The sequence below is a fragment of the Fusarium falciforme genome, chromosome 2 (genome assembly GCF_026873545.1).
Source record: "Fusarium falciforme chromosome 2, complete sequence".
Lineage (NCBI taxonomy): Eukaryota > Fungi > Ascomycota > Sordariomycetes > Hypocreales > Nectriaceae > Fusarium > Fusarium falciforme.
Window position 1 is genome coordinate 2701750 of NC_070545.1, and position 21456 is coordinate 2723205.

Below are 21456 nucleotides of genomic sequence, written 5' to 3' on the forward strand. Positions count from 1 at the left end.
TTTTCCTCGACCCGGGTGACCAGGCCATGACACGAAGTGATGCTAGTCACGAGCCTCGGTTAGTTAGTTTGGAGCCAGAGTTTGGGTGATCTGGGCCAGTTTCTTTCTAATCCGGATCGGTTTGACATGGACGATCGGCAGCGTTCAAGATAAACTTTGGGCGGTTGAAAGAAGGCCTTGGTTTTTCGTGGTCGTCGTCCGAAGTTGGATGTTTGGCCGAAGCACGGCCAATCGAGTCGCTGGCTCATGCACAGAGGGTTTAGAGCTGGATGATTGGTCAACATAGAAATGACCGAGGTTCTACTCTACGGATACTGGACTGCCCTCGATCTAGGGCGAGCAAGCCAGCTGCTTCCGCTGAGGTGCTGTTTGATGCAGTATATCAGCAATTGAAGGAATCATAACATAATGCTAGCTTGTGAGCACTAATGAGATTCCTTGGATCAAGGCAGGTTGTTACTTATAACTTACCAACATGGATGGATACATAACTATATGCCATTTCGCGAACTACGAGCGGTATTGCAATACACCAATGTTTGAAGGCTCGCCGACTTGCACTCATGGCCTCAAGTTACAGCCCGTCGGGTTGGATTTCATGTTGCATGGCATTGAGATGCTGTATGTACTCGGCGTGGGAGCAATCAACCAGCCACTCCTGGACTGGTTACGTGATGGTGACGCCTCTCTTTGCTGTCTGCTGCTGTTCACAACCACGACGACAAAAGGCGTTGCGCTGCGTCTTTGGCGCGTGACCATGGATGCGGTAAGTTCTTGGGGACAAGTCTGAGGCTACCTAAGGTAGGCCATGCAATGCAAGACACGTCGGCTTACATGCGATGCAACCACGGCGAGTCGAGCGACAATGGAGCAGTCTAGGCTAGCACAGCGCAGCAGAGCAGGGCGCAAGTGTCGAATACTTGCTTGTTTGTTTACTCTGCATGTGAGAAGTAAGGCGGGATGGGATGTGTACAATTGGTGTCGGGGAGACGGCGATTGAACTTGGCATGAAAATGATGGATGAAATGCTGCTGGGATCCGTCATACAATTACCCAAAGAGTCTACAGTGGAGGCCAAGGGCAGGATCTGATTTGCCGGGCTCAAGGCTCAACTCCAATGGATGGAAGCTGATCCGCCTTGAATTTTGTTGCCAGGGATGAAATGACCTGAAAGTCGATCCGATGTATGGATATGCAATTTCTGGTGGGCAATTTCCAGTGGAGGCCACATCAGAAGCTACAGTACGTTACCAAGACGCGGCGCGCACCATTTATACATCCATCCCACCAAAGCCACACCCGGCTAACTACCTAGGTACAGGTACAGGTACAGGGGCCCCTCCTCTCTCCCGTCCCATCTCCCCTCGAAGAAAGACGTCAATGATGCAAACTTTTTGAGTGTCTCGGCCTTGACCTTTTCATCCTTTGTCTCTTTAACCTTTTCATCCTGTTTTCAGATAAACCCTCGCCCATCGACCGCTCAAAATAAACAACATCGACATCTGTACGACTTGACTCTGTCGCGCGACTCGCCCGCTGGACTTGCTCCGTCTTCGATTGTTCCGAGGGACACACTGACCGCCTCATCGAGCGCATCGACAGCTTCAACATCGCAGCGACGACACGGAGACCAGATTGAAACGCCGACATCGAAACTATATCACGAGCTGTTGTTGATTCGGGCGTCTTGACGTCCAATCCAGCTCCCTCGCTCCCCTGTCATCTCCAATACATTCATCGTCCGCGCAAACCACCCCTTTATCACGCCAACGAACAACTCCACCGTCGTCGACCGCGCCCCGTCTTCGCCCAGCACGGCGGCACGTGTGCTAGGCGCATATAGATAGATACATGGATGACCTGTAGCGCCGCCCAAGGCCGGAATATACCTACCACGCACCCCAAACCAAGCTACCATGAGCTCCGACGAGTCCCCGTCCCCGTCCCCCGCCAGTGGCCTCGGGGCCCCCGATTCCAATGACGACCTCAAGCCCGTCCTGTCGCCCATCATCCCCTCGTCGCCCGCATCACCTGCAAAGTCTGACTTTGTCCCGCTCGTCACCGTTGTAGGATTCCACCACGCCAGGGGCCCCGAGGTGGAGGCATGGTTCGGCGCCGATGAGGGGAGTGATCCAGCTGTCGACTATAACTGGACGCTGCTGCCGTTCATGGCTCTGAGCGATGGCGCGCACGCGTGAGTCGCTATTTGTCTTGTTGGGGAGGAGATGAGGGTTGCTGAGACGTCACAGATCCGAGGAGGACTTTTCATACTTTACACTGCTTCGCCCAGAGACGGACGAGAAGCCCGCCACGTCACTTTTCGGCATCTCGTGCACCCGCCAGCTCGACTCATCCCAGCTCATCAACCGTCCCGTCGACGTGACCCGGTCCACGGTGCAAAAGGCTGTCGTGGTCATCGCCGATAGCCCGCAGTTCTTTGGCATGCTCCGCGAGCGCCTGAGCGTCGTCACCCAGGCCTGGTTCGCCCAGCGCGAGTTCACCGACGTCGAGATCCTCCGCCGCTTCCAGGAGAGCCTGGCCGACGAGAAGGCGAGGGGCCTGCTGAACGATCACGTCGACCGGGACCAGTACCTGGGCATGAGTCTTCGGGAGCTGATCCACGAGTTCAAGTGGCAAACACTAGTTCTGCTCAAGTGCTGTCTCCTCCAGCCCAAGGTGCGACTGCCCCTGTTCGAGTCGATGCATGCAAAACTGACGATGGTCTAGATGCTCTTCTTTGGCTCGAAGTGTGATCGGTTGTGCATGATGCAATTTTCTCTTTTGTCCTTGATACCCGGCCTCATCCGCAACCTCCAGGACAGCGCAGACCCAGAACTAAACAGTTACGAGAAGAGCCTCACCAAGCCCACCAGCTTGCGTACTAGTGATCGCAACTCTCTCCTGTGCTACATGGGTCTCCCCCTACAAATCTTTGGCAAGGTCCGCACTTGGAAAACCAGCTTGATTAGTGAGAAAGACTTTCTAACATTCGTGAGTAGGGGAGCTTATTCGGCCCTTATACGCCTCTGCAACAACTCGACATCCTTGCGGACTTTGGCACCAAGTCCTATATCGTCGGGAGTACCAACTCGCTCCTCCTTCAGCAAAAGGACCGCTACAGCGACATTCTCATCAATCTGGATGAGGATTCAGTCATCATCAACTCACAATCCCTCAGGAGCGCCCTGACCCTCACAGCCGCCGACAGGAGGTGGATAGACTATCTGACTCACGAGATTAATGAGACGTGGGACGAGGCCAACCCCAGCAGGCCCAAGACTATGAAGTACGTGGGCAGTGAGGAGTTTATCAGACTTCAGTTTGAAGAGTACATCCTCGCTCTCATCTCATCGGTCAAGTACCACAACTACCTCTCCGCCAACCCCAACAACCCACGCGCCATCCTCCCAGAGGTTGAGGGAGATCCCATCTTGGACTTTGGCCACGACTGGGTAGAGGCCTGGAAGCGCACCGAGAACTACCGCATGTGGAATGCAAACACCGATTCTCACCTCTTTGATATTGTCGACCCCCGTCATCCTTGCGCTGGAGGGCTCAACATTGAGGATGTTCAACGTCGCATCGCAGAGCAGGTCAAGGAGCTGCACCTAGATGAGCGCTTTGCTCAGGGCCGTGAGGTCCTTGGCCGCAACTTTGCCGCCGGTCGTGAAAAGGCCTCATTTGTCCTCAACAAGCTGTACTCGGACATGGAGGCCCTCCGTGAGGCCCAGCGTCGTCGCGCAGAGGAGGCTCGCACAGCATCACCCCCGGCGGATAGCACATCTTCTGCACCCCCTGCTGGATACGACGTGTCAAAAGCCCAGCAGTCGGTTCAGTCGGCTGGCGCCAGGGCAGGCGCCTACATCGGTAGCTGGGCGGCCTGGGCTGGTGAGAAGCGCCGGACCAGCGGCTGGGGCGCTGGCTGGGGACGCAAGACGACCCCCAAGCCCACCGAGTCGTCGAGGTCGGGCAGCCCTATCGAGAAGGACTATCAGATGATAAGCGCCCCCGTTTCGCGAGGGGGTAGCTCGGATGATGCTACGGGGCGACCGGGTACAGGTGCGAGCTTTAGCGAGAGCATCCTCTCCGGCGTGAGCGACTCGCCCGGCCGGCCAGGCACAGCATCAGTGTCCAAGCCTCTACCGGGCCCGCCAGTGCCGGACAAGGATGAGGACGGCTTCCACACGGAGGGTGTCAGGGGCTCGAGGGACAAGACGTCCGATGTGAAGCCCCTTCCAGGCGAAAATGGGCTTACGACCAAGGATTGACTGCAGCATGTTTGAACAAGATGAAGAAAAAGATGATGAGCTAATTGGAAAAGGGCAATGTCATGATATAGCTAGATAGGATAGGTCAGCCGTGTTAGTTAGCGCACTATATATTGGACGAACTGTGGGATGTAATTCATCCGAGTCAATTCACGCACAACATCGATCTCACGAGACGCCTCGAGAACCGTCTTTGGAAAAGAGTCTACTCTTGAAACATGCCCTGTTCTTTTCCTGCCTGTATCATTGGCAAGTCATCCATCCGTCCGTCCTTTTTTTTTTGCTTGCAACATGCCGCACACTCCCAGACCACCCAAAACCTAACCCCTTTCCTTCCAACCGAGTTTAAAACCCCCAATAGTCATCATGAAAAACTCAAAACGATAAAGAACAAAGTGCTGCAGAGCAAACATCCATCCATGGATAGATAGATGGACGATTCAAAGGGAAAAGGCTGTATCCCATTGTTTGTTTGCGCGTGCATATCTCATGCCGACTATCTAGTTGTTTAACCCGTCCTCATCACCGCTGCCCATCATGACCATTGCCAGCCGCTCAAGGAAACAAGAAAAAGAGATAAAAATGAGAAGTAGTCCTTCATGACCACCGATATACCCGGGCACTCATGCCTTCAGGGAGTAATACTAAGATGAGCGTGAAAAAGGACGTGATATGGGCGAGTCGAGTGGGTCTAATGCCTTGGCCACGGCGCCATCTTGTTCGTCGACGAGGCCTTAAGCAAGGTATCCAAGCTCGTCGTCGTCCAGGCGCTCCAGATACTCCTTGTCGAGGAGAATCTCGATGCACTTTTTGATGTCGCTGACCTTGGGCACGAAGCGAGATCGGATCTGATTGATAGTCTCGCTGACAAGCTGGGTGTGCTTCATCTTCTTTCGTGCCTTCATGATTCGAACAATGGCCGACTGTGAATACGTTAGCACAAGCCTGTTGCAAGAGAAAAGGGGAACAGAAGAGATACATACCTGGAGAACAAGCTTTCGGTCTTCCTCGATCGTCTTGTTGGTCTCGGCTTCCTCTTGCTTGGCCTCCTTGATTCCACCCAAGTTGAGGTTTACTCGGATCTTCTTGCTCTTGAAGTCGTAGTTAAGACGGAACGTCTTGCCAGGCTTCGGCTTCTCGCCAGTAGGGCCAGACATGATGAGCACCTTGGCCTTGAGGATAACAGCAAGTGCCTGGTCCAACACTTCGCTGCTGAGCTGAGTTGCGCTGAGCATGTCCTCATAGCTGTAGTTATCCTTCTCATTGAAGAGAAGGAGAATGGCCATCTGGTAAATCGATACCTGGAACGTGTAGGGGGTCTTACTGGCCTTGCAGTAGCCAGCCTTGATCTCGCCCTTGCAGAGATGCCACAGCCACGTGAGCTTGCGGCCGTCATGCTTGTGCTTGTAGAAGCGAATGAATCGCTCGATCTCGGCCGCAATCTCAGGAGGTGGTGTAAAATCCGTGCTTGGGGCAGTCAACGGCCAGAAACCCGTTCCTAGGATGGAGAAGGCCGAATCAACCGACTTGGTGTACTCAACCCCCTCGAGGTGATCTCTAAACTCCTTGTTCAAGTCCTTGGAAATCTGCATGTCCTGGAACATGCGCTGGAGCTTGTTGGTGTACTCGAAACCACAGGCCTCCTTGAGCTTGCTGATCATGCTCGTCTCAGCGTCGTCCGAAGACGAGTTGCTGTGCACGAGACGACGAGCAAGCATTCGGGAGTAGAACTTTTGGAAGACGTCCTTGTCTTCAATGTACTTGAACACGGTCATGATCTGACCCAAGGTACGCTCCAACTCAGCCTCCTCAATACTAGTGCTGCTCTTTCGAAGTAGCACATCCGTGTACTTGGCGAGCAGTTCAGGTGACTTGTTAGAGCCGGCCTTGCAAACTTCGTTCCTATTCACAAACTCCCTGCAGGCATTGTCAAGGGAGCGTGTGAACTCTGGCTCATCGGTGAAGGCCCTCTTGACCAACCCTTGGTACTGTGTGTGGATCTCCAGCAGAGCATCGACGTAGACCTTGGGTTCCAGCTTGTCGCCCTCCGAAGACTGAATCTTTTGCACGGCCGCCAGGCCAGCTTTCCTCACGTGCGTCTCGAACTTAGAGCGCAGTGGGTCCAGGCCGTCGGGGATTCGGGAGAGTAGACCGTACATTCTCGCCATATCCTCCTCCCGGTCGTTATCCAGGAGGACTTGGAATTCGTCGCGGAGTAGGGTCGAGTGATCGGCAATCAGAGCTTGATTGCAGGTCTTCTTCAGAGGAATTGCTATGTCCTGATGCAGGTACATACGCACACGCTCCTCTTCTTCGTCCAGGCGAGTCTCTGCCTTCTTCATGTATTCCACAATGCTGTTTTCTGACACAAACTGCTTCGACTCGGCCAGGTAGAATTCCTTGGTCGCGTTGAGGAAGGGACGCTCGAAGTGGAAGCGGTAGACATCGAGTGTCGACTTGGAGGGGTCGGCCTCGTCGAGTCCCAGAGACACGAAGGAATCCACAACCTGCTTGATCTGGCCGTGTTCAATGGTCTCGCCGTTTCGTTGCTTCTCAACGAGCTTCAGGACTGCATCCATAACCTTGGAACTAACTTGTTCGAACAACACCCTTCTCCATTGTACCAAGTGTAGTGTGTAGACATCGTAGATGTTCTTCTTGCCCTCATCGATCTCTCTCTTGACCCAGTGGCGGTTCAGATAGCGGAAAAGATGATGAATATACTTGGCGGCAACGGTGTAGCGGCCCCATTCCTTGATGTAGAATGTGAGAAGTGCCTCGTCGGTGTGCGCTTTGCTCTGGTTCACGAGACCCTCGAGGTGCTGTTTCAGATAATCGATCAGTTTGTTATACAATTCCTCACCAAGCAGATGAGCTAGCGAACTGTCAGCATTTCGGTCCCAGTGAGTGTATACTCGTAGGCTTATCACCTCCTCGGTGGTTAGATTGCATGGCGGGACCATTCATACCAACCGCCTTTTGTGATGTGCAGAAGTTGTGGACGGCACTGCATAGCGTTAGCATAGTCCTCGTGGAAGCTATCGCGGAGCGTGACGCACGTGTAGACACCCATATACATTTGCATATCGATACCTTGCTCGAGATCGTTCATGACGCGAGAAATGCCTGCCTGGAGGTAGGTCCATCTATCAAGGTCAGCTTCCAGACTCCAGGTGCGCACGATCGGGCAACTCACGTCGCCCCAATGTCCTCCCTGTTGGGTATGGGGGGCATCTGGGTCGGGGCAGCCATCTTTGCAGCCATCATGCGCTGACGGGCAGATGGGGACGGCGGCTTAACGGAGGTGTTGTCGGAGGCGGGGTCAGAATCGAGGGGTCCGACGCGATGTCGTCAGAGTCGCGCTGGGGTCGAGATGCTTCACGAAGCAAGAGTCTCAGAGCTGTGCCCGAGGCGCAAAGACCCAGGGTGGGTGGCGAGGGCGGTGCAGACGCTCGTGGCTTGTCGACCAGTTCGTCAAGGCTGGGTCGAGCTACTCGGACGACACTAAGAGTGAGGTCGAGAACGGGCGCCTTGGAATGAATGGAGAGAGGGAGGGTATTGTCGGGGGGGTTTTAGTCGACAACAGAACTAGAAATAGGCGGACGACTGAGACCTCAGACCGGTTGAGTCATAAAAGAAAAGAAAAAGGTCAGAATGATGCCGAAAGTTAGTGTCGAGAAATGGAGGTAAAGAAGCCAAGGCAGGTAGACGGTGGAAGAGATCAGGCAGTCAGACCGCAGCTGGTGCTGGTCTCATCCATGTGTTGGCTGAGGCAAGGCCAACAGGCAGGCAGAGCGGGACCAGGTCGGCTGAAAATGGATTAGCTGCGGGTTCTGCCGTGGCTTACCGCCCTAGGCTGAGGCTGGGACGGCTCCGATGACAGGGTCCCCTGGAGCTGGCGCCTGGGGGCGGCTGCCTTCAGAACATCAATCTTAGCCGCCTGCGCCACAGGAGCTCATTGTCTCCATCAATTCTTGAACCATTCATGCCATTCATATCAATCGACGATAAAGGCGCTTTAATTCCCAGCCTAGCAACAAAGAGCAATCTTGCAGACGAGTCCAAGCTTGCACCCTCAAGAAGGAATTCATTTTCTAGGGCAAGCAGGTGTGTTACTTTTCAAGACAATGATCCCGAATGCCTCACTAGGCAGCCAAACTGCAATACAGTCAGCAGCTCAACAATAGCTCATGTTAAACAACAACTAGATCATCACACTTCATAGCATCTCTTTGCTTCAACCAGCCCTCTTATTATGAATAGTATTTACAGCTTTTATTCCGTGACGCTAAGAGATATAGTGTAGTATGTAAGATAGTACAATGAACGCTTCGCGCGCCTTTATACGTGCGATACCAGATTCCCAGGAGCCAACACAAAAAACATTCCCTGCAGAAGGGGGTATTCCAAAAACAAAGAGTCACTCCCAAGCCTTTCCTAACCATGTGCGCCGTCGTCTTCTCCTCCGCCGAGACGCTCAACCGTCCGAAATATGTTTACTGCAAAGTTCATGGTCCAAGCCATCAACCCTATCAGCATGAATGCTGCCAGAGCCTTGGACAGGCTCCGCACCGCGGTGTCTGTCAAGTTGTGGTAGACAAGGCTCTCGAATGCGAGCGCCGTGCTCGCCGACTTGAAGATGATGAAAAAGAGGTCTAGCAAGATCAACGAGATCTTGGAAACAACAGACCGCAGACCCAAGGGCTTTCCCGTGTACTCGTCCCAAATCATGTAGCCAATGTAGGGGATAGCAACACAGTCCACAGCAACAGCGACAACAGATTGCGTCTCCTCAGCAGTGCCTGAACTATCGACATCTTCGAGTTTGTGAATCCGTGCCGCTATCGCAAGGGCGATAATAGAGGTGACCATGACGGTCAGTCGAAACATTAGTGGAGCAAGAGAATGCCGTGTAGCCAAATACCACAACCGTTTATATGGACCCAATGTCCTCTTCTTCCGCGATATCCGAGCTTCCAAGGCGTTATAAGGCTGCCGTGCCGGGTCGTTAAAGCTCGGTTGAAGACCCCTCATAGCCTCCATGTCGACGACTTTGGACTCCTCGTTGGGCATGCGACCCCACGCCGACGAGTGCACAAAATCCGTCCATGCTATGCTCGGCTGCGCCGTCATGGCGGGTTTGTAGCTCGCGACAATGACGGGCTCTGCCGACCTGAGGTGGTCCCATTTCCTTCCGCGCATCGACGCGCGCCCATAGCGCAGTATGTGAGGAATTTTCCCCCTCGTTGCCTGGCCTTGGCCCACGAGGGGGTCATCCGGATCTATGAAGCCATCCTTCGATACTCGTCGTTGTGGGTCACTCGGAGATGAGTTGTGCTGAGGTTGAACGGCGCGCAGAGGAGGATGAAGAAGTCGTAGCTGGTCGTCGCTCACGGAACCGTGCTTCTCTTCGTACGAATCGATCCAGGCTATTGTCAGGTTCAGCTTGGGCTCAAAAGTCACGCGGGATGACACGGGTTGGGTTGGTCGTGCGTGCGCGAAAGGGGCGCTTACGTGGAAGGGAGCGTGGAGGACGCAGACGAGGAGTTCGACTGTCGAGAGAGCTGCTCAGAGTGCGGCCAGAATCATGCGTACGGGGCGAGTCGTAGAGTGTGCCAGTTCGCGGGGGAGAGGGGGACGTCATGGCCTTGGGAGGGCTTCGTCTGTTGGGCACGATCGAGAAGTGGTTCAGCCGGATATTGGAGCCGGCGAGGGCGATCGCAGGACGCACTCAGGCCAAAGGGGCATGGCAATCGACTGCTTGGAGCGCGGCAAAGCCGGCGAACGCGATGGGATTTTTGAAGCGATCGAGAGCACCGAGCCTGAGCCTCTCTGGAGCACGGGGGGGAGGAAGGGCTTTTTTTTGAGTTGCGGAGAAATCGACGGGACCGTCAACGGTTTGAGCTCAACGATGAGACGGGAGATTCAGCTCCAATAAACCTGCCTGCCTGTGGTCCGCGGATACCGTTTCTGTGGCGGCGCTTCGATGGGCCCGGGCCCCTAGGACACGCGGGTGGGCGGGCTTCTGTAGTTGGTCTGTGCGGGCCGTCACCCACTGGCGTTCAGCGGGTGAGAAGGCCACAGGCCATCCATGGATTGGGTCAGGGGGCACCTTGGACCTCACGGGGCCTCCACTGCCTAAGCTTAAAGCGCTAAAGCCCATCGTCATTGCCAAGGTCTAGGTAGATGCCGCATCCGTGAAGAGTGCCTCGGCCGGTTTCTCTCAGGCGGAATGAGATCATCGATGATATCGGCTCAACAATTTTCAAGAATCCATTGTTTGTGCTACGTACCGCGGGGAACAGTCTTCCTGCCATCCATGCTACACCGCATCACAGAATGCATTTCCAAAAAAGTCATTTCTTGAGGCGGTCGGTCAGCCTGTCGCCCTGCCTACAATGGATGCCCAGGCGCAGAGGCATGTGGGCTGCCTCCCTGCTGCGGCTGTAACAGCGTCTGACACGACGAACACGGCTTCTAATTATACCGGCACCTACGGAGGAGCGTCTAACGACATCACGCGACTGGTGGTCCTATGGCTCCACAACATCTGCAATGGATTCATCTGTCTCAGCATCCATATCCCTTTATCTGATGCTCGCAGCCACATTGCAGTATGTTACACGGTTTCAAGTACGAATCTTTCTTTTCTTTTGAGATTACAGTCCTTTCATGCTGCACCCATCTGAACTCCACCATTTGATTTGCCCGTAATGGAAAGCTGGCCAGTTCAGGTATAAAGAATGTAAAAGATGGGGTTGATGCACGGGGCATATTATACACTTTGCTTATTCGACAGGATGGTTTCACAAATACCATCAAGATGGCATGGATATTGATAAGAATTCACTCTCTGTTGGCAAAGTTCATTTGGCTATGCATGCCATGTACTTCGTAACAGAAAGGCAACAATCAACAAGTAGCAACTCGTGCAAGTCCCAGTCTAAGTTTCAAAAGACAGTATACCAATGCGTAATGATTCGGCCTGCACTCATATCCAACCGGATTCTGTTTTAATAATCTAGCAAGAACTCGACTTCCGCGTATTAAAAGTCAACGCGCGAACGAGAAACCGTCCAATAAAAGCTTGGTTAAAATGACCCCATCGAAACATTTCCTCTTGGCACAAACCTGGTTGCACGACTCCACCGTTCCGTGTCTCCGGATTGACAAAGTGACTCAGTCTCGGTGCCATTGTGACACGAATCGCGGGCAATTCTAATCAGAATGTGGAATATTCTCTCTTTGTTATTTCTTTTTCAGTTCATAGACACAGCTAACTATACATTCGGCATGTGATTTACAGCAATGTTGGCCTCTAGGGCCTGAAGAATTGGCCGTATGAGGCCGCAAGGGAATCTCCCGCACGATCATTGTGAACCACTGCTATTCAGAAACTTGCACTCCTCTTTCAAAAATGCATCGGTGACCCTCCAGAGTCTTCTGCAACGTGGCACCCAGCATGGGGTAGTCGAGTTCTCCTCCGAGTGTCGAGAGAATATGGTACGATCGAGCGACGCCGGTCTGAACGATGAATTGCGGCTTCTCGGGGTATATGTAGCGGTATCCAACGGTCATAGAAGGCCTCGATCGTATTCTCGGTCGATATCGTTCGGGTCGGGTCGATAATATGGTCCATCACCGACCAGCTCTGGTCTCGATCTCGCCCTCGCTCTTGTGGAAACCCAACCACTCGCCAAGCATGCCTCCAGGCTTCGGCACAGGACACTCCCTCCGCACTCGGTCCTTTCCTTGCTGGACGTCCTCGGCCGACACATCGTTGAACTGCACAATGCCGTCCTCCACCTTGGGGGCGCTGTCCTTCTTCTTCCATCGCATCCGCCGGCCGTTCTCGTCAACCATGATTTCTCCGTCGGCGAATCGGGCCCGTGGTACTGGACAGGGAAGTAGATGCGGCATCGTGACGACGAGGAAACATGCGGCGACGGTCGTTGCGAAGAGCGACGACGTCATCCGCGATTTGGGGTGAAGAACGGGTGGCATGATCCCGGATCCAAAGAGTGAGGTTCGGGTGAGGGACTCTAGTGGTCTCAATTGACCGTCAGCGTGGGTTTTTGCGAGCTCCGGGTGCCATTGGACTCACAAGGCGACGGTAGCATCGTCCTCCCGACGCGTAGTGACCGGGTCGGCGAGTCGGCGGAGTCGAGGGATTTGTGGTGGTGTCGAGAAATAGCGAAGCTGCTCACCCAAGCCTGAGATATCGTGGGGCTCCCATTGGCTACCGGCTCTGAGGGTTCCTGTCGGGCGCGGCACTACATAAATCCGATTTCTTCGACTTTTGCGCCCCGTGTGGCGGGGCACATCCAACCTATTTCGGCTCCACCCTCCCATTCACGGCATCACCCGCCAGCGCGAATCAATCGCGAAGTCCAACCAGGCCAGGGCCATTTCCCCAATTTCCATCTCCAACACACGCGACCGGCTTTTCTTGCTTCCCCGCGCCGTTATTTCGTTATCTTGCGCGAGATCGCCTAACGTTACTCTCTCTTCACGACATGTTATGAGCATACGTACCGACACGATCCAGCATCTCCCACCGGCACGCAAATCGCACGCCCACCCACCCTTGCAATCATGAGCGACCTCGACAAGTGAGCCTCACCACGGCCGCCGCCGATCATGCTTTGGATCCGCCAGCTAACGCCGACCTCAGGGCGATCGCGCAGTTGCGCTCATGCCGACCGATCCCAGAAGCCCAGGTCCGCGAGATCTGCCACAAGGCGCGGGAGCTTCTCATCGAGGAAGGAAACGTCACCACTGTGATGGCGCCGGTAACGGTATGCGCCACCTCCACCCGAGGCTTGTGATGCTCGGAACGATGGCTGATGCCCAGATCCAGATATGCGGTGATATTCATGGCCAATTCCACGACCTGATGGAGCTGTTTAGAGTGGGAGGCGATGTCCCAGACACAAACTACCTCTTCATGGGTAGGCCGAGCACCCCCCTCCGTTCTCGCTCCGAGCCGCATCTCTGACCATGTTTTCTTTGCGCAGGCGACTTTGTCGACCGTGGTTTCTACTCACTAGAGTCATTTCTCCTTCTCCTATGTCTCAAGGTCCGATATCCTGATAGAATGACGCTCATCCGTGGCAATCACGAGTCCCGACAGATCACCACCGTGTACGGTTTTTACGACGAATGCATAAGAAAGTATGGCAGCGCAAATGTTTGGCGATATTGTTGTGATGTATTCGACTACCTTGCTCTTGGCGCGCTGGTGCTAGGCGCGTCAAACACTCTGTCACCCGGCGAGCCTGTTGACGACGACACCGAAATCGAAGTTTGCGACCAGAATGGCTCTATTATGAGCAGGTTCCCGCGGCGCAAGCCTGGAGAGAGTTCACAGGAGCAAGCGCAAAGCCCAGGGGGCACGACGATGGACAAGACGGGTCCTCCGGGCTCAGGCGCCTCGGGCTCCAGCGGCGGCTCTGTTGGAAATTTGGCTGGCGCCGTTCTGTGTGTTCACGGCGGCTTGAGTCCCTTGGTGGACACTGTCGACAAAATTCGCCTAATAGACCGGAAGCAGGAGGTCCCTCACGAGGGTGCCATGTGCGATATCCTTTGGTCAGATCCTGATGAGATCGATGGTTGGGGTCTCTCCCCGCGAGGCGCAGGCTTCCTGTTCGGCGCCGACATCGTCAAAGTCTTCAACCACCGCAACGATCTCAGTCTCATCGCCCGCGCCCATCAGCTCGTCATGGAAGGTTTCAAGGAGATGTTTGACGCAAGTATCGTCACCGTCTGGTCGGCCCCCAATTACTGCTACCGGTGCGGCAACGTCGCTGCCGTTCTGGAGCTGACCGAGGATAATTCTGGTATGGGACTGTTTGCCCGCAGCAACGGCGATGTCGGCCGCAGCGATGGCGGTGTCATGGTCGAGGGCAGCTTACCGCCCAGGGAAGGCCCTGCAAGGCGCTACCGTGTCTTTCAGGCCGCGCCGCAGGATTCTAGGGGCATGCCGGCCAAGAAGCCAGTGGCGGACTACTTCCTTTGATTCCATGCAATGTCAGATATCCAATCTCTTCTTTGTTACAACCTTTCGATGGATGCCTTGTTCTACTCTACTGTACTTTCTTCTTTCAGACGCATGGCGGGCTTTGTATCACGGATTACTACGTTAGTTACCAGGTCTTGGGTCACGGATGGGAACGGAGTTTCGTGAAATGCAAGATTTTGTTATCTTTTTACTACCTGAGTAAAATGGGGGGTATCGTTGTACGCCATCCAAATGCTCAACAATGCGATCCATCCATGCAGTCTCTCCTCTCTCCCTCTCTCTGCCTAACCAGGCGTGCCCAACTCACACCGAGTTGTCTCATACTTCAAATACACCCGGGTGTCTCTGCTTCGGTGAGGCCCTAGATCGCGCCCGAAACAGCGTCAATACCATGATATCATCGCCCAACTTATCAAAGCTCTCAATCGGCCCCCACCTCCCAGAATCGGGGTGACGGTATACAAACTCCCGGAAACGCGCTGCCATCTTGGGCTGCTTGTCCCGGCCCTGGCGGGTCAAGAGATCGGGCAGTTTGGCAAGCTGGTCGTACAACTTGGCTCGCGTCTCGGCCCTAGGTTGTCCAGAGATGGCGTCGCAAAGGTTAGATATGGTGGTGAGGACGTCGACTGCCTTCTCGACGTCGGCAATGCTAAACTCAGCATCGGCAGGTAGCATCATAGATGGAAATGTGAAGGGGGCCATCCTTGAGAGATTGCAGGCAAGCAAGTCTTCTGCGTCATCCTCGACCGTGCTAGAGGTTTTCGTGCTTGCATTCCGCACCGAATCGGAGGCAGCCTGGGAGTGCATCTGACTCTTGTGACCAGTCCGGTCTTTCGCACCCTGCTTGGGTTCCAACATGCTGCCTTCCCTCCTGGTTGTGGTAGAGTGTTCTCCAGCATCTTGTCTGGGCTGCAGCTTTCCACGACTGTCAGTCTTGTGCCCCTTAGTTACCAGCGAAAGCGCCTCACCTCCCACCTTAAATATCTGCCTCCGCACGCGTCGAAGCGACGGTCTGGGATTTAGCAATTTGCTGGATCCAGCTGGTCCCAGCTGCGCCCGCTCCATCTCTTTTCCTTCCACTTCATGCGATGTGAGACTGCTCACACTGTCTTTTCTCTTTGAACCCTTGCCCCCCCTTCCAAAGAAGCGCCAAACACGCCAAACAAGGGCTCACTTCTTCTCCTGCGGCGCCACTTCGGGTGCAGTCGAGATCGATCCTGTCTGGGCGGAGTCTTTGGTCTTGGGGACGTTGGTGTCGATGGCGGAGTAGCAAGCAAGAGCTTGACTTGCGGGAGACCACTGGCTGGCGCAGTCAACGGTATGCTGCGTCTGCGCTTGACTATGCCTCTCTCGTCGAGCTTTTGTCCTTCGGCCGTGGGAGGAAGATTCGAGGTTTCCGGAGGAGATTTGCGCTTGTTAGGGTTGTGGGCGTTATATGCTCGTAGTGTCATGTCCCGGGGCTGCTGGATGCTGTTCGGTGTACTTTCACTGAGAAGTATGGGAGCTTGTTCATGCCTCCACTCAGGGGCAGGTGAATTCGATGTGACCTTTCGGAGGTTTCCAATCTTCGTTGATCCCTCTCGCCCGTTGCTGAATCGAGGCATCTTTCTAGCTGTTGGAGATTGCGATAAGCGATCATTGAAATAGCAAACACTTGAAGTTCGCAGTTCTCGTATCCATCTCGCGGGTCTCTTCAACAAATACTCAGCAAAGGCAAACCAGAACTGACATCGCTTTGTTGCCAGATTTTGCATCATCAAAGTCCGGTCTTGAACAATACACAAGTGACCTGGTGCATGTTCTTTGAACTTTGTATCTACCGAAACAAGGGATTCGATTCCTTTCATCTCTGATCTTGTCGATTTGTTCTCCGGGACATTGCGCAACAAAGTATTCGTACTTTGGCCTTCACATCTGCGAATGAAACATGGCCAGTTTGGTCAGTTAGGCTCGAAGACTCTTCCGGGACCAGTTGTTCGTTGTTCTCATGGAGTATTGTCGTCGGAATTCGGGGAGCCTAGATGCCAATAGAACCAGTTTTAGGTCGAGCGTGAATCAGCCAAACCCTCTTGTGTCTCGAAAATCGTCCGTGGTGCTTTTCTCCTAGAACAGTCGATACCAGCCGGAGGTGTCATCGAGATGAGGTCCTGCATCGATCGAGTTATTCTACAGAGACTAGCATAACTCCCCTCCCACCTCGGGCAGCCTGCCCGAGGTGGAAGGAGTTGCTGGCCGCCCTTGATATGGACCTCAAGCAAGTTTCGAGCCGTAGATTTCTAGGCCAGATTCAAGCTCCTTGAAAGTCCCTAGTTCAGTCAACACGGTCCTGGAGGCCCAGGGTCTGGTCCAACGGGGCTGTGAAATGGGTTCATGGGAATGCTGTAGCCCAAAGTTGATGAGGCATCCCCAGGCATAGGTGCCACAGAATAACTATGCCGCCTCGGATCCTCTAATAAGGGTCCAGGTGCAGCCACCGGGTGGTAGGTTTCAGTGCGTGGTACTTGAGTGCCAGGAAACACCTGCGCGGCGTATTGCTGTGGGTGCATCTGGGACGATATCGATTGCCGTCCTATTGGGGTGGGAACGTTGGAAGGGAGAGGCCGGCCGTATGCTGGGCCGGGTTGGATAGCTTGCCCTGGCTCCCACAGGGAGGAGCTGCTCGTCGAGACGCTAGCAATGGAGGTTTCGCGACTCTCTTGCGGCGGCACAACATAGGAGACACCGGGGTCGAGAGGAGCAGGTCTCCTGGGCGCTATAACGTGCTGGAGAGACTGAACAGCGTCGCTAGGGTTGCTCGAGGGGAAGTGGGGGATTGGCGTCGGGTCGGTCTGGGCTGCCGCGCCGCCGGTGTGCAAGTAACTAGATATGTAATCATCGGTGATGCCGTGTCGGTTGAGGAGACCACGAAGCTGACGGTTCTCCTCAGCCACCCTCCTGGCGGCCTGCTGGACTTCAGAGGACGCCTCGACGCCCTGGAGTTCGTAGACTCGAAGTCGTTGCTCGAGCTCCTGGAGATACTCTCTTCTGCGAGCCCGCGACCTCCTTTGGTTGTCTCTTATCCGGGCAAGATTGGCCTTTTGCTATGGAGAGGAAAATGCTAAGATTAGGAACAAGGGTCGAGGAGAAAGGTTGAGGTTTGGGCTAGGGCGGGCCACATACTGCCGGCGTTGACATTTAGCCGTCTTGTGACTTGGCAGAGCAAGTAATAGAAGTTTCGCGACGAATGGAGGGCATCTAGGTCAGGTTGCGATTCTCGGAGCAATGGCTTAGGGAGCGCAAAGGTGGTGGTGGCCGGCCAACCCTGAGCAGGGTCGATGAAGCTGGAGCTGAGCTGGAGCTGGAGCTGGATGATGAAGCTGGAGCGAGTTCAGACGAAAAGCAGACAGGCCCGACAGATGACGCCTTTCCTTTTATCGAAAGGGGGAATGGGGCGCGAGGAGTGACATATAAGTTGCCGGGATTTTTACAACGAGCCAAAACGATAAGCTCACGAAGCTGGGAGGGAGGAGGGCCGCCACAACAATCGAAGGCAGCCACAGCGAGCGACAACCACTTTTGAAGATGGCAAAGGAGCCGCTGGGGTCTATAAGTATCGAATACTTCTGCAGGAATCCAGGGCCCGTCCTAGCCCGGAGAACCCCATCGAACGGACGGGGCAGCCCTATTGGGACCACCACGACCGACGAGTCGGCGGGGATGCGAGACCATCGGTGCAAGTGGCAGCCCGTTGCGTCCAAAGGCCTGCAGGGCTACACTAAGAGCAGATTCGCGGGCTAGACAGCATACGGCACCGTACAGTAGAACCCTGGCGCATGCTGCAAAGAAAACGGCGTAGCTAGCTGTTGAAGCAGCGCAGCAACGCTGCGTTGCGCTGCCCAGGTCTAGAGGCCGAAGGCCCAGCACGACGGCCACCCAGCGCCACCAACTCATGGCGCCCGTCATGGACGAAATCGAGGCAAGCCACTCTCGGCACGAGTGCCGCAACTGTTGCCAGCTTAGCTTGTCCAATATCTCCTTGCCTTTGAAGGAGGCGAACGAAGTTGCGTTGCGATTGCGTGGTAAGGGCGTGGACGCAAGCCGGGGGGGGTGGCAGAGGTGTCTAGATAGAGACAGGATGGAGGTCAGGGTTCAGTTGGTCCTGCACAGCAAGGCTGATGGTTGGATTAGTAGATGTGTGTGTGCCAGTGTATGGAAAGCTATGAAACCACGTCTTTTGCGAGACCCGGAGCAGCTGTGCCCAGCCAAGCTGTATGTACTGTAACCGACAACTCGAGCTGGAAAGCTGCTTCGTGTTGCCAGCCAGCGAGAAGGCCTGGCATAATTGGGCACGGCTGTGTAGTTTTTTGAGTTTACGCGAAGCGGAGTTGGAGCTGAAATGACGGAGGCCCGGTGCCAGGGAGCGACGAGGCCCGGTGCAGGTCCTGCACTGCAAGCCGGCGGTGCTAATAATGATTCAACGGGCCTCGGCGTGTGGTCGGATAGAGCCCACCGGCGGCGACGACATTATTCGCTTCCTCCCAGTCGGCACCCTCTGGCGGGGATATGCACCGCACAGAGGGTTTCGCACCTCACACCCTCTCTCTTGGACCTCGCTGCAGAACCAGACGGGCTGGCGTGAGCCGTTTCGCCCCTTGTGGCGGTAGAGGTGGTGGTGTAAGTCAGGCAGGGTGTGCTATGGCGAAGATCATAGCTGAGCCACGCTCTCATAACCACGAATCCTTGAGGTCGGGTCATTGGGAGACTTCAAGGTTTGAAAGTCTGAAGCCCTCCCAAACACACCGAGCTGCAAGACTCTTGTCGCCGCTCCTTGAATCGCACGGCGGGCGCAACGCAACAGCGGGCAGGACCAGAGGAAGCAACTTGGACGAGTTGAGTGGACTGCCGCAGCAGCGTCTTCCCTGGCTCGACGGCAAACGTCTCTTGTCATTCGGCCATAGCGGCCGGCATCTTGGAGAGAGAGATTTGGTCTGAAGACAGGCATCCCTTTGGCTGCGAGCTAGGACCCTGGTGACACCATTCCCCACGCTACCGGACAAAGGCTAAGCTTTGCTAGGGTGCCTTGCCGGACGCCGTCTGTTTCTTTTGGGGAATATGTCGATGGACTTTTTTGAGGGAAATCAAGACCAGAGGCCGGTGATGCCGCTAACGAATGCACGGCCGCCCGCAGCCAGGGGGACGAATATGAAATCCGACGACAAGAGCTCTGGCGCCCGGTAATTCGGTTTGGTGATGGCCCAAGACCGCAGCCCGATGCTGCGTTATGCAGAGCTGAATCTGATTGATCAACTCGTCGACGACGCCTGAGCGGGAATGTCCTGGGCTGGGCTCGGGTGATTATTGAGGTAACCCATGACCATGGTCCATACGGAGAGAGCGAGTGCTTAGCATCCAACGATTCAGTGCAGAATCGAGAACGCCGGGATCAGCAAAACAAAGGGAACAGAGCAAGGCGAGACAGGCCCGAGCCTGGACCAACCGAACAGTCAATGTTGCAGAGGCCGTCGAGGCGGACAAGGACGCAATGTAACGCACGTGGAGTTGTACCCATGATTCAGAGAAGAAAGCAGTGCAGTGCAGTTGAGCAGTCACTAGTAGGGGCGCAAGGCGTAGGTAGCGAGAGGAATGCAGCGAGCTCAAGATGAAGGCGAGTTTTGTTTTGTTGAAATGTGAAATGTGACCTGTTGACGCCCTTGTTTCTGCAGGTTCCAGGTTGTGTTTTACAGCTGCCGTAGCAAGGCACCGATCGAGGAGTTGGGCAGACGCCTAGACGACCATGGCAGACGCGCCTGCCTCGCCTGGGATGCGTGCCTGCAGTTTTTGTCGACCGACGTCCAGGCTGGACCTGAAATCTCGATCTTGGCGGAAAATGACCTGGAACGCACCTTTCCCAAGGGTTTGGGACACCAGGTCTGGGGGGCTTTTTTGGGGCTGAATCCAGACAATTCGATGGGCGGCCCCCACACGGCATTTGCCGGCCGTTGGGGGTGGGAGCCTTTCCGACACGACGGGAGTCTTACTCTTACTCGACCTTATTAGGGGGCCAGCAGCCACAGCCTACCATTGGATTGGGTACCGGGCCCCTCTGAGGTTGTAAGCCCAGTTGTCGCAATAACCACCAGGGGGAAACTAACTAATGAATTGCTGGATCTCTGCTACTATTGCAAAGAGGCTACGAGCTACTGAAACGCCTTCGGTCAAGAGAGGCTACTGTAATTAGCTAAACCGCCGGCACGGGCTGCGGGCGGCAATCAGTGTCACGCGCTGCCCAACTCGTCCCGCTAGCTGAGCGGCAATCGACAAGACGGGATATCATGGAGGAGGGGCTACGAGCTCAGGGTCTCGTCGAGGCTTGTCCTAGGGCGAAAGAGGTGAGACTGGTGAGTGCTCGTCTGTCCTATCGACGTCTTCACTACGTAAGACAGGGAATGGTGTGGTCGGACGGTTTTCCTCAAGTCCCGGTGGTGGATTACGGCGCCGGCATTTGACCCGGGATTTTCCACTCTTTCATCTCTTCTCATCGTCAACTCCATATCAAAGCAGGGGGCGGCGACGTCAGATTATTCAGGTGCTCCTGCTCTGCGCATCCCAGCCAATTGCTCCACACAGAATAAACTACACGTTCAGACTGGCTCCCGGGACCATGGCGATGGGAGCCGGGGCGTCGGGCTTGTCGACCGCCCCAAAGGTGTTGGTGATGCTGCTTGGACGGCGTCAGAAATCACACCCACCAAATGAAATAAGGAGCATCATACAAGGGCTGCCCGAGATCTCTCGCCATCACATCCCCCCTGATCCCGAGGATCTGGGAGCATGTAACGTCTTGGCAATAATCACCGCGGGAGCCAGTCGGCGACGCCCACTCACCAAAACAACCTGGGAAGTAGGTAAAAAAAAAAAAAAAAACACGTCGGTCATCATGATAAAGCAGACCTGGTGGATTTACATGACCCGCTATTGCCCGCTCCTGCCCGGGCTTTCCCCGGCCGCGGAGCTGCCGTTAAAGGTGGGTCACTGCGCCTCTTTCCCCCGGCATCCACTATCGGCCACTCCTCCTCCTCTCCTCTCCTGTCTCCTCCTTTCTTTCACTTACAGCCCGTACAAACCATCCCTCCCTTGCCTGCAGCTCCGTTTACTTCCACATTCCGACAAACATCCGTTTTTCGCCCC

General features: G+C 54.8%; 7 protein-coding genes across 7 annotated transcripts; 2 read left to right on the plus strand and 5 right to left on the minus strand.

Moving 5' to 3' along the window:
* Positions 1-1916: 1916 nt before the first annotated feature.
* NCS54_00278100 (Hypothetical protein) lies at positions 1917-4268 on the plus strand (the record flags this gene model as incomplete). Its single annotated transcript, XM_053148372.1, has 4 exons — positions 1917-2194; positions 2250-2676; positions 2728-2940; positions 3000-4268. 4 exons carry the CDS (start codon positions 1917-1919, stop codon positions 4266-4268), a joined length of 2187 nt encoding a protein of 728 aa, XP_053004347.1.
* Positions 4269-5002: 734 nt separating this feature from the next.
* NCS54_00278200 (CULLIN-2 domain-containing protein) lies at positions 5003-7535 on the minus strand (the record flags this gene model as incomplete). The annotated part of the gene is made up of 5 exons (XM_053148373.1): positions 5003-5191; positions 5252-7143; positions 7199-7275; positions 7328-7414; positions 7465-7535. The coding sequence occupies 5 exons, from the start codon at positions 7533-7535 to the stop codon at positions 5003-5005; spliced, it is 2316 nt and encodes a 771-aa protein (XP_053004348.1).
* Positions 7536-8705: 1170 nt separating this feature from the next.
* NCS54_00278300 (Hypothetical protein) lies at positions 8706-10016 on the minus strand (the record flags this gene model as incomplete). The annotated part of the gene is made up of 3 exons (XM_053148374.1): positions 8706-9697; positions 9783-9931; positions 10000-10016. The coding sequence occupies 3 exons, from the start codon at positions 10014-10016 to the stop codon at positions 8706-8708; spliced, it is 1158 nt and encodes a 385-aa protein (XP_053004349.1).
* Positions 10017-11906: 1890 nt separating this feature from the next.
* On the minus strand, positions 11907-12819 carry NCS54_00278400 (Hypothetical protein; the record flags this gene model as incomplete). The annotated part of the gene is made up of 3 exons (XM_053148375.1): positions 11907-12318; positions 12373-12541; positions 12804-12819. 3 exons carry the CDS (start codon positions 12817-12819, stop codon positions 11907-11909), a joined length of 597 nt encoding a protein of 198 aa, XP_053004350.1.
* Positions 12820-12863: 44 nt separating this feature from the next.
* NCS54_00278500 (Serine/threonine-protein phosphatase) lies at positions 12864-14286 on the plus strand (the record flags this gene model as incomplete). Its single annotated transcript, XM_053148376.1, has 4 exons — positions 12864-12880; positions 12943-13066; positions 13129-13219; positions 13286-14286. 4 exons carry the CDS (start codon positions 12864-12866, stop codon positions 14284-14286), a joined length of 1233 nt encoding a protein of 410 aa, XP_053004351.1.
* Positions 14287-14607: 321 nt separating this feature from the next.
* On the minus strand, positions 14608-15354 carry NCS54_00278600 (Hypothetical protein; the record flags this gene model as incomplete). The annotated part of the gene is made up of 2 exons (XM_053148377.1): positions 14608-15198; positions 15265-15354. The coding sequence occupies 2 exons, from the start codon at positions 15352-15354 to the stop codon at positions 14608-14610; spliced, it is 681 nt and encodes a 226-aa protein (XP_053004352.1).
* A 1250-nt stretch (positions 15355-16604) lies between these two features.
* On the minus strand, positions 16605-17463 carry NCS54_00278700 (Hypothetical protein; the record flags this gene model as incomplete). Its single annotated transcript, XM_053148378.1, has 2 exons — positions 16605-17369; positions 17449-17463. 2 exons carry the CDS (start codon positions 17461-17463, stop codon positions 16605-16607), a joined length of 780 nt encoding a protein of 259 aa, XP_053004353.1.
* Between the last annotated feature and the right edge of the window lie 3993 nt (positions 17464-21456).